General features: G+C 34.6%; 1 protein-coding gene across 5 annotated transcripts in view; it reads right to left on the reverse strand.

Moving 5' to 3' along the window:
* The window catches only part of LOC145662786 (Ig-like and fibronectin type-III domain-containing protein 2), a 1,216,055-nt gene that overhangs the window by 281,907 nt on the left and 916,394 nt on the right, over positions 1–17,754 (reverse strand). For all 5 annotated transcript variants that reach the window (XM_081728668.1, XM_081728663.1, XM_081728665.1 and 2 more), the window contains 2 exons: positions 10,286–10,516; positions 7,317–7,478 (listed from right to left, as the gene is read on the reverse strand). In XM_081728668.1, coding sequence (XP_081584794.1) covers positions 7,317–7,478; positions 10,286–10,516 — 393 coding nt within the window. The remainder of the gene's footprint in view (positions 1–7,316; positions 7,479–10,285; positions 10,517–17,754) is intronic.

The following is a 17,754-nucleotide window of genomic DNA, read 5'->3' on the forward strand; positions in this document are numbered from 1 at the left end:
AATTCATACAATTATACATATTCATCTCAAAATTTTTCACTTCATGATATAGAGGCAGGGGTTACCCTTGACTTCTGGAGCTCACTTTAGGAGCAATTTTTCAGGAAAACAATAATATATAATAACAAGCGCATGCACATCACTGGCGATAGTTCATGTTGGTCCCTTCGCGATTTTTCGCGACGAACCGAAGGAGCGCGGAACAAACAAAAGTTCTCGCTGCTACGCGGTGCTAACTTCAACACACCTAATCTAAATATCTCCTTCGACTCGAATAAACCCAGTAATCTTTCACACTAGCGGCACACTAGCAGCAATCCTTCGACGTGTCGAGATTTACTGGCAAGTGAGCCACTAGGTGCAGGGGCTTTCACATCAAAGGGTAGCTGGCATAACAATTAAACGGCCGCAACGTAAAACCTAAAAACAATTTTTATTTGGGCTCTTGTGATTATAGCAGCCCTACTTTCTACATGAAATTTTATTGGAAACTTTTCGTTTAACAATTGGGTAGTTGTAGGGACCTGTACACGGGATATGCCCTGGTGGCACGGACATTTCTCTCCAATTTTTACTATTTTGTAACTTTTGCCTAATGTTAGGAGCGATTTTCACAGATTTTAATACAATCTGTCCTAATATCGAATATATAATCTATATTATTATTATTATTATTATTATTATTATTATTATTATTATTATTATTATTATTATTATTATTTTTATTATTACTAAAGGTTTGAAACGTCAATTTCTATTCAATTTTATGCTATCAAGATAAAGGTCATTTTAGGGCTGTTTCAGTGGTACACTCCGGTTCACGTAAATTTGGAAACTTGTTCAGTAAAAAAGTACGCCTAGAACCGTCACAATTCTTTGGGTGAAAGGATTCAGATCATGTACGCGTTATATTGATTTTTTAAGCAAAATATACATACGAATATAAAAAAGAATAATTCCTATTTACAAATTTTGGTTGAACGGATATACGGAACGTGTTGGAAATGGCGAACAAAAATATTATTACTATTTCTAGCAGTGGTAGTAATAGTGGAATAAGTTACGAACAATTCTACAATTGCTGGAAAGAATAACTTTTGCTTTTGGTCAGAGACATTTACGGCTCATAGTAAGTCCTAATGATGAGCCTGGTATATAAATTAATTGTTTGCTAAACACGTTACATTCTGAGACAGGACAAATCAAGGCTGTATACATGTGACGTCATGTTGTTAGTATTTCGCCCGTGAAGAACATAGTTTCAATTATAAGACCGAGACAAATTGAATATGTTTCATGTTATTATACAGCAGAAACATCAATATTGTTAATGATAAATATTTTCCTTAATTAGCTCAGCGAGAATCGAACTCAGGATTCCAAAGTTACGAAGCAAACGCTCAAACTACTACTCTAAGACTGCTCTGTTAAGTGAGAGGAAAATAACACTCGTGTATGTAGCAAATTGCACACGTTTATATTTTAATATTGACGAAACTGTTTTCGGTCATGATAAAATACTATAGCCGAGATAATTTAAATTTAAATTAGAAAACAAAACAGACATAGAAACATGCAAGGACATGAAGGAGAAAGTGGTCTTAAGAATCATTCAAACCCTTATCTGGAAGCTGGTGCTTCATACCACTGTTTTCTGATTCCTAGTAACTTATCTGTCTTTTCTACTCGTTTTACAGTTACTTTCAGTAACTTTGAACGACAGGGAAACGAACACAGAAATGGAGGACATTTAAATTTAAAGCTCTCCCACTGGGAATCGTTCCATAGATCACGGCCACTGAACTACCTGATGTGTGGAATACCTGGTTCGTTTCCAAGGCAAGTAAGCTTGAGGTGGACAACATCGTGCTCCTGGGTTTTCTCGGGACATTTCCGTTTCCTCCCACTTTCTCATTGCACTAATTTGTCCATCCTGATTAACTTGCTTAACCTAATAGGAATATTTGCAGGACATTAAACGCAAAGATTTCATTTCATTTCATTTTCAAAACAGTTAACCGAAACCAAACCGAACCGAACCGAAAACCACTTGTATCTTCTGTTCTTACCTGTTCACACAAAAATGTATAGAGAAAAGATATGGGGAATCGTAAATCCATTTAAAAGTGAAACAGCAAATTCATAATACCGCAAAATAAAACGAAACATTATATATCTTTCGAAACTTTCCCAAAAAATATGCTATGATGTTCCTTGCTTGTGCGTGTGACTGATATGGGACTACAGCCCCACTTCTAGAAATCACCATAAATATCCTTAGCAGGGACTACCAGGAGAAGGTATTTTTTGGATCAATTAACGTGAAATTCGATGTTATTATAGTAGAAAGGTATATGTGTTTTAATATAAAATATTATTTTGGTAACGCACCACTTTAGGGGAGCACAGGGGGTAAACGTATAATTGTGAATCTTTATATGAATTCCAAAAGTTATTGTGGAAACGCCAGTGAGCGTCAGATTAATCACGAACGTCACAGAATTAATACTGCAATGCTCCTTGGATGTGCCAATGACTAATGTAAGGCTACAACCTCTCTTCTAAAAATCAAATGAACAATTTACAATAAATATCCCTTGTAGGGACATACCAGAAGAAGCAATTTTTTTGATCAATTAGTTTGAAATTTGGTGTTATTGTAGTAACGAAAAATGAGATTTTCGAATTTGGGATGTTATTTTGGTAACGCGCCGCTTTAGTAGGACAAAGGGGGAGAAATAATTGAGGACTTTTTATATAAAAATGCCAAATTCTGTTCTAGAAACAAAAATGAGCGTCAGATAAATTATTAATGTCACAGAATCAATATTCCGATGCTCTTTGCGTATGCCAATGACAGATACGGGGCTCCAGCTTCCCTTCTAAAAATCACCAAAAATATCCTTATCAAGGATATACGGGAAGAAAGTAGATGTCATGCCTTTTCTCATTATTTCTTTTGTTTTTTAAAAAAATCTCAAATCCACTGCAAATGATTAAATACTATCAGTGTAACAGATTATGCGTTTAGTTTTGTTGTTATGGTGTCACTGGAATATGATTAAAAATTTGCACTTGTTAAAATTCAATTGGGACTATTATTACAGCGCAAAATCACACTCACAATTCAGCAATGTACTATCTGCCCACTTAAAAGAAACAGCTCGAAAAAGAACATAAAATGACAACATGAACCACACACGCACACACACACACACACACACAAAATCTTAATGTTTAGTAACATTTTGAAAATTACAAGTTTAGTAGGTTAGCTTTACATTTCAATATTGTTTTCTTCATTCGTAAAAAGAGCGTGGCTTTTTCATACTTGTTACACAATAATACTATGAACCCAGTTTCTAGACAATGACTTACTCGTATGTACTACACACATAAATACACCAAGAAATCGTATACTATGGACACATGGTTGTAGTAGAAACAAATGCCTCGCGAGGAATAAGAATCATTTCTTCAAAGTTATATCTTCTTGAAAACAATTTGTGGCTCTATCATCATTAATTGTTTAAAAATAATAAAAATCATTAACCTATAAGACAGACAAAATCAACTTACATTTATTCAACACGACCTAATGAAAGAGCAAGACATAAAGTAATGCGATTTACTATAGCCATTGCGAACATCTTCTCCAACGTATCTACAGTAATCATCAATAGACTCTGGACAATTCTCTGTTTCAAGTCATCTAGTAGATATGTTGCAAAATGTAGTTTAGGTAACCGCCCATATTAGTAACTGGCACGTGCAAGATGCATCAGAGTATTAATTCTGTGACATTCGTGAAAAACCTGACGCTCATTGGCAATTCCAGAACGCACTTTGGAAATTTTTTAAAGATCATATGTTTCGTCCCTTGTGCCCCCTGAGGCGCTGCCTTACCAAAGTAGCAACCCAAATTTTAAAAACGCATACCGTTTATTACTACAAGAACGCCAATTTTCACATTATTTCACCAAAAAAAGTTTCTTCTTGTATGTACTTGCTAAGGATATGGATGCCGAATTTGTATGGAAATTTTAGATGAGGGCTGTAGCCCCATATCAGTCTCTAAGACATGCAAGAAGCATCGGAATATTAATTCAGTGAAATTGGTGATTAATCTGACGCTTACTGTCATTTCCAGAATAACATTTGGAATTCATATAAAGATTCACCAACATGCGTTTCGCCCCCTGTGCTCCACTAAGGCGGTGCGTTACCAAAATAACATCCTATATTAAAATACACATATATTTCTACCACAATACACCGAATTTCAAATTAATTGATCCCAAAAATACCTCCTTCTGGTAGTCCCAGATAAGGATATGGAGCGTTAAGACATGATTTTTAAAAGAAGGGTTGTAGCCCCATATGAGTCAGTGGTACATGCAAGAAGCATCGGAGCTTTAATTCTGTGACATTTGTGATTAAGTCTGCGCTAACTGGCGTTTCCAAAATACAATTTGGGATTTTGGTAACATTCCAACCATTGCCTTTTTAAGCATTCTACCACCAAAACGAAGCCTTACCAAAAAGAATGTTACTGACGAATAGACTAGCATTGCGGATGAGTGTTATTGCTTTTTGTAACAAATAATACTAATGTGCCCCAAAATCCTTACCAATAATCATTGGAGAAAACTGCTCCAAAACTTTAACATAAAAAAATGAACTTTTGTGCTTACGCCACAAAAGAGAATCAAACAATGAGTTTCAATCATTTCCTATTAAAATTTTTAAAAAATTAGACATTTTTCAATATGAATGGCAAATTCCACATTAATAGTATTATTGTGACTGAAATCAGAGTGTTTCGTCGGTATTCAAACGTAAACATCTGCAATTTGCTACATACACGAGAGTTTTTTCCTTTTCCTTAACAGAGAAGTCTTAGGGAAGTGGCTCGGGCATTCACTTCGTAATTTGTAGGTCCTAAGTTCGATTTTCGCTGAGGTAATTAAGGAAGATTTTATAATTTACAATATTGATATTTCTGATGTATAATAACATGAAACATATTAAATTTCTCTCTGTCTTTAGAATTGACACAGGGGAAATACTAACAATATGATGTCATATGTATACAGCTTTGATTGGTATTGTCTGAGAGCGTAACGTGTTTAGCAAAAATTAATGAATACATCAGGCTCATCTCTAGGCTCATCATAAATGTCTCTGACAAAGAGCAAATGTTATTCTTTCCAGCAATTGTGGAATTGTTCATAAGTTATTCCACTATTACTACTACTGCTAGAAATAATAATAATAATAATAATAATAATAATAATAATAATAATAATAATAATAATAATATAATAATAATAATCATAATAATAATATTTTCGTTCACTATTTCCAACACGTTCCATATATCCTTCAACCAAAATTTTAAAATAGAAACTATTCTTTTTTTTATATTCGTACGTATATTTTGTTAAAATATCAATATGACGCAAACATAATCCGAATTCTTTTATCCGAAGAAATTTGACGGATCTAGGTTTACTTTTTTGGATTTACTTACGAATGAGTTTCCAAATTTATGTGAACAGGCGTGTACCACTGAAAGAGACCCAAAATGCTCTCAAACTTGTTAGAATAAGAAGTAATATTCAGGTCTGAAAACTTTAGTAATAATAATAATAATGTAGAAGACAAATTCCGTATGAATCCCGATTGTATTAAATTCTGTAAAATCGTCTCTAACATTATGTAAATTTACAAAAAGTCGGGGTTGGAGAGACGTGTCCTGCGTACGTCCTACAACTAATTAGTGTTAAACGAAAGTATCATCCATGTAGAAAGTAGGACTAATTAACTCACAAGAGCCCCAATAAAAATTGTTTTTAAGTTTTACGTTCCATGACTGTGATGGCTAAGCTAAAGGAGACGTCGATGATGAGAATGAAAGAAATAGTGGACTGAAGAAAGTGGTAGGAAATAAAACCTGAAGAAAACCTACATACACACGGCCTTTGTTCAGGACAATGCCGACTGGACACAAGCTCCAGAGCTGAGCGGGTTACGACTGAAGCAACCATAAAGAAAGAGATTAATCTTAACCTTTTTGGAACAGGTTGAACCATTAAGTTCACAAAACTTCAGTAATAATAATAATAATTGTATTAAAATTTTTAAAGTTGACCTAAAATTAACCAAAACTTACAGTAAAGCTCGGGAAGGGATAGTGACGTCCAGGAACTACCCACATATTAAAGGAAACATTCCACTGAAGTTTCGCGTAGAAAGTATTCTACTGTACCTTTTAAGGAAAATAACTGTAATAAAATAACTGAATATTACTGAACAGTCATGTATATAATAAACTAACTCTTAGGATATGCAGAAGTAATTATAAAAGCTTTGCTATAAAAACATCTACACAGATCATAATGTAATGAGCTGCGAAATACAAAGTAACCGAATAAAATTCAAGATTCAGTTTAGAGAGCAGTTGCTACTTAAAGAATGGACATACACTACTTCGAGAATCGAGATAAGACGAGAAATGTTAACAATACTTTTCGTGTCGTTTCAATTCTCAACTCCAAAGCGAGGCTATAAATTGAGTTAGTCTTATTCCATTCCGAGTGTGAAATGCTAATCTTTGTTTCGATTTTGTTTGTTTTAGGAACGAAATGAGAAATTCCTCTTCTCGTGGGCAACACTAAAGAAAACCGAAATATTCTTGCCAAATGTTACGTTTCTGGTTGTAACGGTATGACCTGAGCGATGATAAGCTCCTAACATTTAATCTTCCACGAGAAAATTATTATTATTAGTACTATTATTATTCCTGAAAATTTGGTAGTTCAAGTCTTGAAACATCCGAGTATTCAAATATTTTAATATACCATAATAAAATGTGTCATCGTCACCAAATAAGCACCAAAAATCTGAAGTAAAAAAGAGATACTTGCCGGACGTGGATCCGATCCGGAGACCTTGAGATCACTTGTCGCATGCCTTAACCACGGAACCCCCCATGATATGCGGTAAACAATTCATTTTTAATGTGTTTACGTTAGGTTACTTTGTTGCCACCTACAGAGTTCTACTTTGTTTTTCTTCGTTTTGATATACCTTTTGGGTTTCGACCGTATTTCACTCTACAATATGCTGTTTACACAAGATCAGCACACTTGTAGTGCCGCCACTCGCAAACGTGTTTAAACGTCTTGATGCGCGGCGGAGGCACAACCTTAAGACAGCATGCAGTATAAATCATTCACCGAACTTTCTGGACGGAAGTCGCATATAAAGACAGTATATTTATTTTGACTCTTAAGCACTGAATATTAACTTACCTACTCCTTCCACGATACAAGCTAATGTTTTCTCCGTATAAGCAGAACACGAAAAATGTGTTTTTATATTATCAGTAATCACAGTGTATTCTCCTCTGCAAACATCTTGGCATATATCTGGGATTCCCTCTTGAATACAACAAGGAACATGATTTCTTCCATCTAAAAGCATAGAAGTATATTAAATTTATATGTGTTAGATAAATTTTATCTCAAAAATAAAATAGTGGTAAGAAGGATTTTATAACAAAATGTATTTTTCAAGGAATTCATTTGTTTTTAAAGGTACCATAAAATGAATTTTAGAAAATTTAAAAATGATAATATTGTCGTTGTGTTGTGCATTCATTGCCATTAGTTACTAGGTTTGAGCCTTGGTCAGCTGGCAGAGCCAGAACCAAGGGCGGACTAAACAAAGTAAACTGCGAGAAAAATGAGCAAAATAGAAAAACGAAATCAATAGCTCGAATACCTAAAGGTTACTAGGGAACCTCATTTACCCCAAACATAGTATACCTAAAATAAATTTACACGAAATGGAACTAAACACAAAAAGAAGAATGGACAAACCATTAAATAATAAATTTAAGATTATTCTTTTGACAGTAACTACACCTATATTTGAAACGGCGGTCTGATAAAAGATACCCCAAACAAAACAATACTTGTTTGTTATATCTTTTAATTTTGATCTGATTGGAAATTTTGATCGTCAATTTTGCAAAAACGAAAGAAAATAAAATAAGCAAAGCGGGATGTGAGTGAAGAATTTGTACGGAATGAAATTTCAATCGTTACGAACACCACTACTCACGAATATACATTTTTACACTTACAACCATCGACTTCTGGAATGTAAATAGCATCTCGAACTAATTTTTCTTATAAATAGGACAACTAAATTACTAACTAGCTTTCATTGAAATGACCAAGATCAAGTCGAGATTAATGCAATTTATTCGTAGTACCTTCTTTTTGCACATAATATTTTAACAAATCCTACTGTGAAAACGGATCATTTTAAACATTCTTAAGATAAGTTTAATCATTATCAGATAAAAGAGAACTTAAAAGAAAATATATTTTATGATAGTTGTATAGCTTATAATATTCGGAGAACAATATGATTCCATATGGCAATTCACTCTTCGATATACAATAAACAAATAAATAAAAATAAAGTGAAAATAAAAATATATCAAAACATTAATTTTCGAACGAAATTCTCAGTTCCTTCTACGTTTTATTTAATTTCCATGGTACATTAGGTTTTAATGAAAACTGCTGAATTTAGAAAATAAAAAATCTTTGTCAGGGATGACGCAGGAATTTTTCGTATGGGGAGTCCAAAATATTCCATTTGATAAGATTACTACAATACTACTAGTACTACTACTACTACTACTACTACTACTACTATTACTACTACTACTACTACTACTACTACTACTACTACTACTACTACTATAACAACAACAACAACAATAACAACATTAATAATAATAATAATAATATGAAACTTAGCAGATCGTCCATCTGAACACCACGACTTCCGCTAGTTGTTTTAGTAAAAAAATACAAAACTTCAGAAGATATTACAATTTCACAATTGCATTACTTTTAACCTTGCTAAATTAATACTCTGTGAAGGCACCACGTGCTGGAACCCGAGCTTCTACATGTAGCGTCGAGTCAAATATGCGTTGAATGTGTTTGTATGGCAACGTTTAGTAAATTGCTTGCGTGCACAATTTAGAGTAAGACATCGGCAATATCTGCTCTAGGACCGTGATAATGTAGGTGCTGAACAACCATATCACACACATATTCAATAGAGGTGACTATACAGGCGAGGTAAACATCAAAAGTCCTCAATGCTCGAAGAAATTCATTACAATATATACATATGCCAGATTGAAATATGGCTCCCTGAGTTGTCTGACAGAAAAATAAGATATCGGTCTTTGCAATTTTCTTGAAGTAGCGTTTACAAGGAAAGTTTCTCTCATCACGTAGCGACTAAACTCACTGTGACCTTCGTCAATGCATGCTGATTTTTCATCACGATATATGCCGTCACTCAGCACATTAGCAACGGTATTCATGCACTTTTTGTAGTTTGAGACGAATGTGTTTCTGCGTCGAGGGAAATCAATGCCAATGTATGTTTCAACAGCTCAGTGATAAGCAGATATTATTGAACTGTCGATGCAAACATTTAAGCTTTTACCTTCTCTCCACATTGATTTAACAGAGTACTCGATATTGTAGATACAGTCTATCACGTTCATACTGACAAGATCTCCTCAACCTGATGTGTGTTTACAATGCGCGGTTTACTTACATACTGTCACTGCCTACGGTTCTATTCTATCCATTGCTTCTACACACATAATTATCGAGCCAGCGAGCTCTATACGTGCACCAATTTTGTGGTACAAGGAGCAACCCTCCATTAGACCGACCTGCGTCCCGCATCAAGCGTATTCATATTGTGTCTGTTGTGGGTGACGAGGTACAGTGGTGCACATATGTGTACTGTTCGCCTGTTTACGTTCCAGTACTTGAGTACTCAGTAAACAGCCCTATCGTATCACTCAGAGCAGCACCAAAGCGAAACGCTACGAGACCCACGAATGTAATCAATAACCTGAAACTGTAATCATACACATCCTGTAACTTTGGACGCATTTCAGTTATGCTACTTGGTATGCAATTTTCATTTTTTTAAAAACTGTATATTTTGAATACACACAGAATACTTTCTGAAGAGCCCTTGTACTGAATTTTAGAAGAAAAATGAATGTAAATACATATCTTTTCGATAGTGTCCTACGATAAGTATTAAATGATAATTGAGAAAATAGTTGACGTTTATACAATGTAATTATATTATATCCTCATAGAAAAATCAAAGGATGATGTTTCTCTGACATTTCTGGATATGGAAAATAGGATGATAGTCTTACCTGCCATGCATTTCACTATCGCTGGAAAGTCCGTTTCACAGTTCTCAGGATCTTGCCCTGTATTTCCTTCCAATATACTTTGTATGTTACAAAATCCCAAACATGTTTGTGACACATTACTTGCTGTACAACAGTCTGTATAATTGTGACTTTTTGCAAATGTTGCTCTTTGGTTTTCGTATAACATTGGATCTGTTATATTATCTGGAGGCATTAACGCTCGAGGTAGCACTGAAAACAGAAAGAAAGGAATGGTTGTATGTATCCTTTATTGCAAACAAAACTACATTCAAATAATGAAGTATAAAAATATTAGTTGCTCTTAGCATTTACATCTGATAACGTACATTTTAAAACAACATAGTCATAAATCTGTCACATACTTCAAAACATTGCTTGGAGCAGTAATTAGTGTCCATGCCTGCAGACATATATTAAGTTTTTATAAGTGCATTTTATAATATAACCTGAAGCAATAATATTTAAAAAGTAGAGTTGGTAATTTCAAATTAGTTGATTCGTTCTAGTTACTGGGTTATACTTTAAGCAAAAAGTCAAGAAAAAACACATTTCTTTCCCTGAGCATCAAGGACGCTGCAACTCTTACTAACAACAGTTCTTCCAATAATACTTCTAAAATATTCTTCATGGAGTAGCATATAGTACACTGCAACAGCACATTAATGTAATGTGTCCATATTTTATAGTTTAGTGAATGAACAGATCCATAAATTGGTTGAAGCTCTCTACCACATATTACATGAACTTTATGACCAAGTGGCGAACCTGTTAAACAAGATTATTACTACTCATGTTTTAGGTGTAATTGTTCAGCCAACCACTTAAGCTAGACATATAATTGGTTAAAATAAGAAGTATTGAAATCTAGTTTTAGAAGCACTTTAATTAAAAATAATATCAGCTGCTGTAAGTTAAATGCACATATGTCGATCGCTTTTAATAGTAAGTTTCATCTGCTGATCATTCTTATCTCAATAAATTACCAATGATTGAGGCGATTTTGAGACAATTATGCCACTAAGAAAGTAAACATTTTCTTTACATTTACCGTCAGAAAAAATTTAATAATATGTTATACGCTTTCGGACATTAGACTGAGACATATAGAAATGGACAAAGAGGAAACATGGGTCCTCATATAACATGGGTCTACCGGCAACTTCCAGAACAGTTCTGATTAGTTACATATGTTATATGAGGACCCATGTTTCAGAGACATATGTATGCTATGAATGGTTCTAGAGGAATATTGTACCATTCTTCACGTAGCACTACATTCATTTCGTCAGCAAGAATGGAAGAACATTTGATGCGGAATGTGAGCTCTGAATTAACCACAGATTGATAATGTTAAAATGCGATAGTTGAGATGGCGAGGGGACGTGTTGCAGTTCATTCGAATGCTCGTGGAAGCACAGATGTGGACTGACGTATTGTCATTTAGGAAATCTTTGTCATTGGAGAGAAACAACACCTAGAGTATAGAATGTGCGTGCTCATTCAAATGTTCATATAATCACTGGCGGTAAAGTGTCTTGTGATCATAATCACAACGACTAAGGAATATTAGGAAATTTTGGCCGAGAGCATCACAAAGTCGCAGCCATGATCTCATGTAAGGGAAAGAAGTCGGAGCATAAGCTACTTTGAGCGTCTGTCACTCATAAACACACCTTGATGCTCGAAATAAGATGAAAGAACTATCATACTACGCGTTTGGACCATCGGCGGTAAAGTTTGAATATCTTCAGCACCTTTTCTTCACACTAAAGCGTTGTTGGCGATGATCAGCAGCTTGAAAATTACAACCCGACCGTGGGTTTTCCGCAACTCACCTGGGACTTTAATTATCACAAGAGGGTGTTTCAGGTGGTAATTGAGCTCTACAACTCGCTCTACGGTTCCTGATGAGTCCTCCTCTGCTCGGTGATCCCTGTGACTCACGTCCTCTTTTGTCCATTATTACTACTTGCAGATGGTGTTTTGCCATGAGTTAAATGGGCATCATGACCAGTAGATTATTTCTTGCGGTACATCTAACAAACTTACTACCTTAGATACACTTACGGCAACTAACGCTTACGTAAGATTTGACCTCTTTGAACCCAACATAATTTCTTCAAAATCGTACAATGGTTTCCTGGAAGTATGGCTTTCCTGGCAGTCTGTCTCCCAGAAATGAAATGAAATCTTTTAAGTTATACATCCCACAGTTATGCCGGCTAGGCTAAAGGAGATGGTGATGATGAGAAATGAATGAAATGGTGGAATGAATAAAGTTGGAGGAAACGAGAGAACCCACAGAAAACCCACGCACACGGTTCTATCTCCCAAAAATGTATCAATATTTATTTCTGGTTTTGGACATTTGTTTGGTTTAAGGAAAAAATATTGAAATTCTCACGCATTATCAGAAAGTGGATAGATCTTAAAACACTTATCAATTATAAAATATAAAATACTTCTAAAATATTTGAGTGCAATACAATTGCTCAGAAAGGAGTGAAAGTATACGATTATGGTGTATAAAACATACTACAAGCAGAGCGCCCAACATACGATACTAAGATACCACATTTTGATTTTTGACAAATGCAGATAAATTATCTTTGTTGCATAAAAATCAGATACCAAAGAGTAGAACAGTCGTTTATTATAGTACAACTAATGTAATTTTAAGCAATGATGAAATTTTAGTTGTCAACGCTGCACTGATATTCAGATGTTTAAGGCTTTTATTCCTAAAGGGTCTTCGCTAGTAAGATAATAAAATAGACCTTTGATCCAAATTGGGTCGTTATTGATCCAAAATGTTACTTTTGAACACTACTCCAAAACACTTCCCGACAACTTACCCCAGCTCCTATCCAATTATCATATCGTATATCCTCAATTTTTTTTTTTAAATTCTGGTGGAGGTGGTCCAAATAAATAGCAAGTTTCACGGATTGAGGATACTATGTAGGTGTAAATGAGAATATTTTTTTAAATTGATGTGCATTTTCTTGTTGCTTTTGTGTGTTGAAAATTTTCAAAAATCGTAGAAAAATTTGGGGGTACACATCGCTAATTTATGTTCAAAATGTTGTAATACCCTTAGTTACAACATATTGTTTTTCTCAAGGTCTCAAAGTGGTGGCAACATGGTCAAGAAACTGTGAGAAAACAAGTTTATTTTAGTTTTAATTTGTTGACAATTTTAGGACCCTCAAGATCAATACTTCGAACTTTTCTTTGCCAGAGTTCTCGATTTTCCTTTTTCTTTCGTCACTTATTTATTTAAAACAGGCTCTAAAGTTGAAAATATGCCAATCAACGAAGACAGCGACGAAGATTGAATGAATTACCACAAATTATATGGTGTTTGGTTTTTGATTTGTTCTCATTATCAGAGAATATATTGTATATCTTATCGCTTTCTCTGTTAAAATAAATGAATATGTATAGCAAATAAGTTTATTCAAACATATATACGTGAAATGGAAACACATTGATACAACTATAACTCAAATATCGTTTTCTCTTAAATTAAATGTGTCTTTACTTTTCAATTCTTAGACATTACTTTGTACATTAAAGCTTTAATTTCGTCATTCTTAAAGTTACAAGATTCAATTGCATCCAAAATTGCGAATTGGAAAAACACAACTGCAATTGTGTGTAAAATATATTTCAAATTGATCTTTTGTAAAATAAGGAATGACAGGTAAACTTGGGGAAAAAAATTAAAAACGAGGTTCGATATCCAAAAATATGCTGTATAAAGAGCGTTTCAAAGTGCTCTTTTTAAATATTACATTGGATTCTAAGTTTTGACATTGAGGGGTCCTAAAATGGTAAAAAAAACTGTGAAAAAAAGAAAGGTTTTCCAGTTTCAGTGTTTTTGACAATGTTGCATCACTTTCAGTCCTGAAAAAAAAATATGTGTTGTACCTAAGTGTATTACATTTTGAACAAAAACATCAGCAATATGTCCTCCCAAATCTTTTTCTATGATGTTTTGAAATTTTCAACACACACACAGACACACAAAAATACATATCGATTTTTTTGAAAATAATGTATATATAATCTGTGAAACTTTCAGATTATTTGAACCACCGGAATTTTAAAATATTAAATTTTGAGCATATACAGTACGATACGATAATTCGATAAGGGTGGTGTAGGGGGTTGAAAATTTATTTTGGATAGTTTTAGGTCAAAAGTAACATTTTGGATCAATAAAAACCCAATTTCGATCAAGGGCGGACTTCACTATCTTACTAGGGAAGACCCGTTAGTATTTAAAATATTATTGATATGACCTTCGGTAATTACACACCCTTAATGAATTAGACACCCTTACCTCTGGCGCCTCGGATTCTTGGTTCGATCCTCGACCAAGTAAGTTTGTGGTAGACAACATCATGTCCGCTAATTTTCTCGGGGAATTCTCGTTTCCTCCCACTTCCCCTATTCCACTAATTCTTCCATCATCATTCACTTGCCATAAGCATTGTCTCCCTTAGCCTAAAGGGCATAAACGTGGGACGTTAAACTGAAATATTGTATTTTCGTTTTACTTATAATAAGCGTAGTCACATCGACTTATTTCTGCATTTGACTCTGAGATGCGTATTAGTGTGATCTCTATTTCTTGTTCAAGACAGTTAAGAAATGAAAGATTAACATAATTTCTTTATGTGTCTAGGTAATTTTTCATAGAACACAAAATTAACCAATGCTTTTGAGATAGTCTTCGTTCTTGTTTAGTTTATCATCTAAGACAATAAAATCGTAATTGAATTGAAGACTTATTTTTCCAGAGTGGGGAACATATCAACAACAGAGATTATTGCAGTATTTGGTATTTTCTAAGTACCAAATAACTACGTGGGAAAATATTAGGATTAAGTTTTACTTTCGTACCAAACTGTGAAATGTGAGCACCACCTGCTATCACCGCAGTATAAGTACTAATAAAAATATAAGTTTTGCCAAGAAGAAATACTTTTATTGGAATGTGTATCAGATTTCTACAAATTTAAAATATACATTTCTTTGGTTACACAATTATTCATGCTGTTTAATTTCAAAACGAGTATAATAGAGTATAATAGAGCACAAACATTAACATGATTTTTAAAAACGTATCAGCCAACAATATGCAAGTAAAAATATATATGTATAAAGAAAAACGTTATATGCTAACTTTGTGCGAAATGAAATGAAATCTTGTGAGTTTTACGTCCCACGATTATGCCGGCTAGGCTAAAGGAGACGGTGATAATGATTAATGAATGAAATGGTGGAATGAAGAAAGTGGGACGAACGGGAGAACCTCGAGAAAACTCACACACACGGTGTTTGTCCACCAGAAAGTTTACTTGGCGGAGGCTGGGATCGAACCCGGGACCCCAAGCACCAGAGACTTTGTGTGAAATTGACAAAACTTGTGCCAAGGGAGCACACTGCAGTGAACGTCCTATGTGGATTAATTAGTTTTGACTTCATTGAGTTTTCTTCCCTTGACAGAATGGATTTTCATTTCTGATGTGTGTTATTTATTCTAGTTGCAATCTATAAGAGACTATGGATATGGAATGGGGTGGTCCTTAATTATATGGATATTTTTTTTAAATTTCTTTGTCCCAGCCCTTAAATTATTTCCATGTCGGACCAAATTAATCCATGAATAAAATGTCTCAATTGAAAAATATTTATCTGACCCCCAAGTGACTTAAACATTTGAATGCATTTATAATATATAGTATATGGCAAAAATTTGAAATAGATCTTTGTAACTTTGAAACGGCTGACGGGAAGGGGATCATATTTTAAATAAAGGTAGCGGAGATAGACCCACACCTGAAGCTGAGTAGTACCATGATGGTCATCATCTTGATGTCCGCCATCTTGGATTCAGACCCAAAAGTTTAAATAGAAGTGGGGTCGTGTGACATATTTGGGGTAGTTTTTCACCACAAACACAGGTCAGTCTTTATTTTCAATTTATTCCTGTTCATGTAATAGTTATTACCTTTATATTAACAGTTTAATATCCTTCAACATTGTCTTTCCTCATAGTTTGCAGGAGTACTTAAAGAGAGGTACACAAAAGTAACAAGTTATATATGTTATTATATAATAGCACATTCCTATATAGAAATTATTTACATGAAGTACATAAAATTCATAATTATATAATGAAGATTTAAAATGAGAATAATGATACAAGTTAGAGCCAGTGACTAACCAGCCAATTTTTAGTGCTTGTTTAAACCAATTTTTGTAGCACCTGGATACTCTTTTTCCTGTGTTCACTGACAATCTGAAGTATACACCCTGTTTCAAAAAGAATATACGTATTTCGAATGCATATATTTATTAAACTTTAAAAATACCAATATGAAATTTTACACATATTTACGAACCTCTCAATTTCAAATTACAGTTCAATGTTCAAATTACAGATGTTCAATATGTCCTTCATCAGCGACACGAACAATATAACATCGATACTCAAATTCCTCCCATACTCGGGCAAGCATGTCCTTCGTCACTGATATTATGACAGTACGGATCCGGTTCTTCAACTCTTCCAGGTTCTGTGGGAGTGGTGGTACATAAACGTTGTCTTTAATGAAAAAAAAAACAGGAAGAAGTCACAGGGTTCACATCCGATGACCGTGAAGGCCAGCTGAGATATGCTAAGTCGCCAGCTCCTTGACCACCAATCCAACGGTTCGGTAGAGTTTCATTCAGATATTCACGCACTTGTCTTCGTGCAGCCTCGGAAACAACCAGTTTTGTAACATAGCGAGATACTGCTGACTGTTAACCGTGTTTCCATTAGAGAAGAATGTGCCATAAACAGATAATCGGGATATCGCACAAAACACATTGACTTTGGGCGAATCTCGTACATGTTCAATTTCTGCATGTGGGTTCTGTAGGCCCCAATTTCGAACATTTTGTTTGTTTACCTGATCACTAACACGGAAAGTCGCTTCATCACTGAATACGATGCTTTGTGCAAAAGTGTTATCATTGTCAATAGCATCCAGAATATCGTTACAAAATGCCACACGTTTTGCGTTTGTCATCAGGACGCAGAGCTTGTAACTGTTGTAACTTGTACAACTTCATAACCAACCGACGTCTCAAAACACGCCAAATTGTTGTTGTCGGCACTTCTAACTCCTGACTGGCATGACGATTTGATTTTGAAGGACTACGTTGGAAAGCAGTTTCAATTCGTGCAACATTTTCTTCAGGAGCACGAGGGCGGCCAGGACTCTTTCCTTTACATACACATTCTGTATCTACAAACTGTCGATACCACCTGCGAATGTTCCACCCATTCGGAGGATCAATTTGGTACCTCAACCTGAAACGTCTTTGCACTGTAATCACGGAGTTGCACTTCGCAAACTCGAGAACACAAAATGATTTCTGCTGCGGAG

This window comes from Thermobia domestica, chromosome 10 (assembly GCF_964235325.1).
Source record: "Thermobia domestica chromosome 10, izTheDome1.hap1.1, whole genome shotgun sequence".
Classification (NCBI taxonomy): Eukaryota; Metazoa; Arthropoda; class Insecta; order Zygentoma; family Lepismatidae; genus Thermobia; species Thermobia domestica.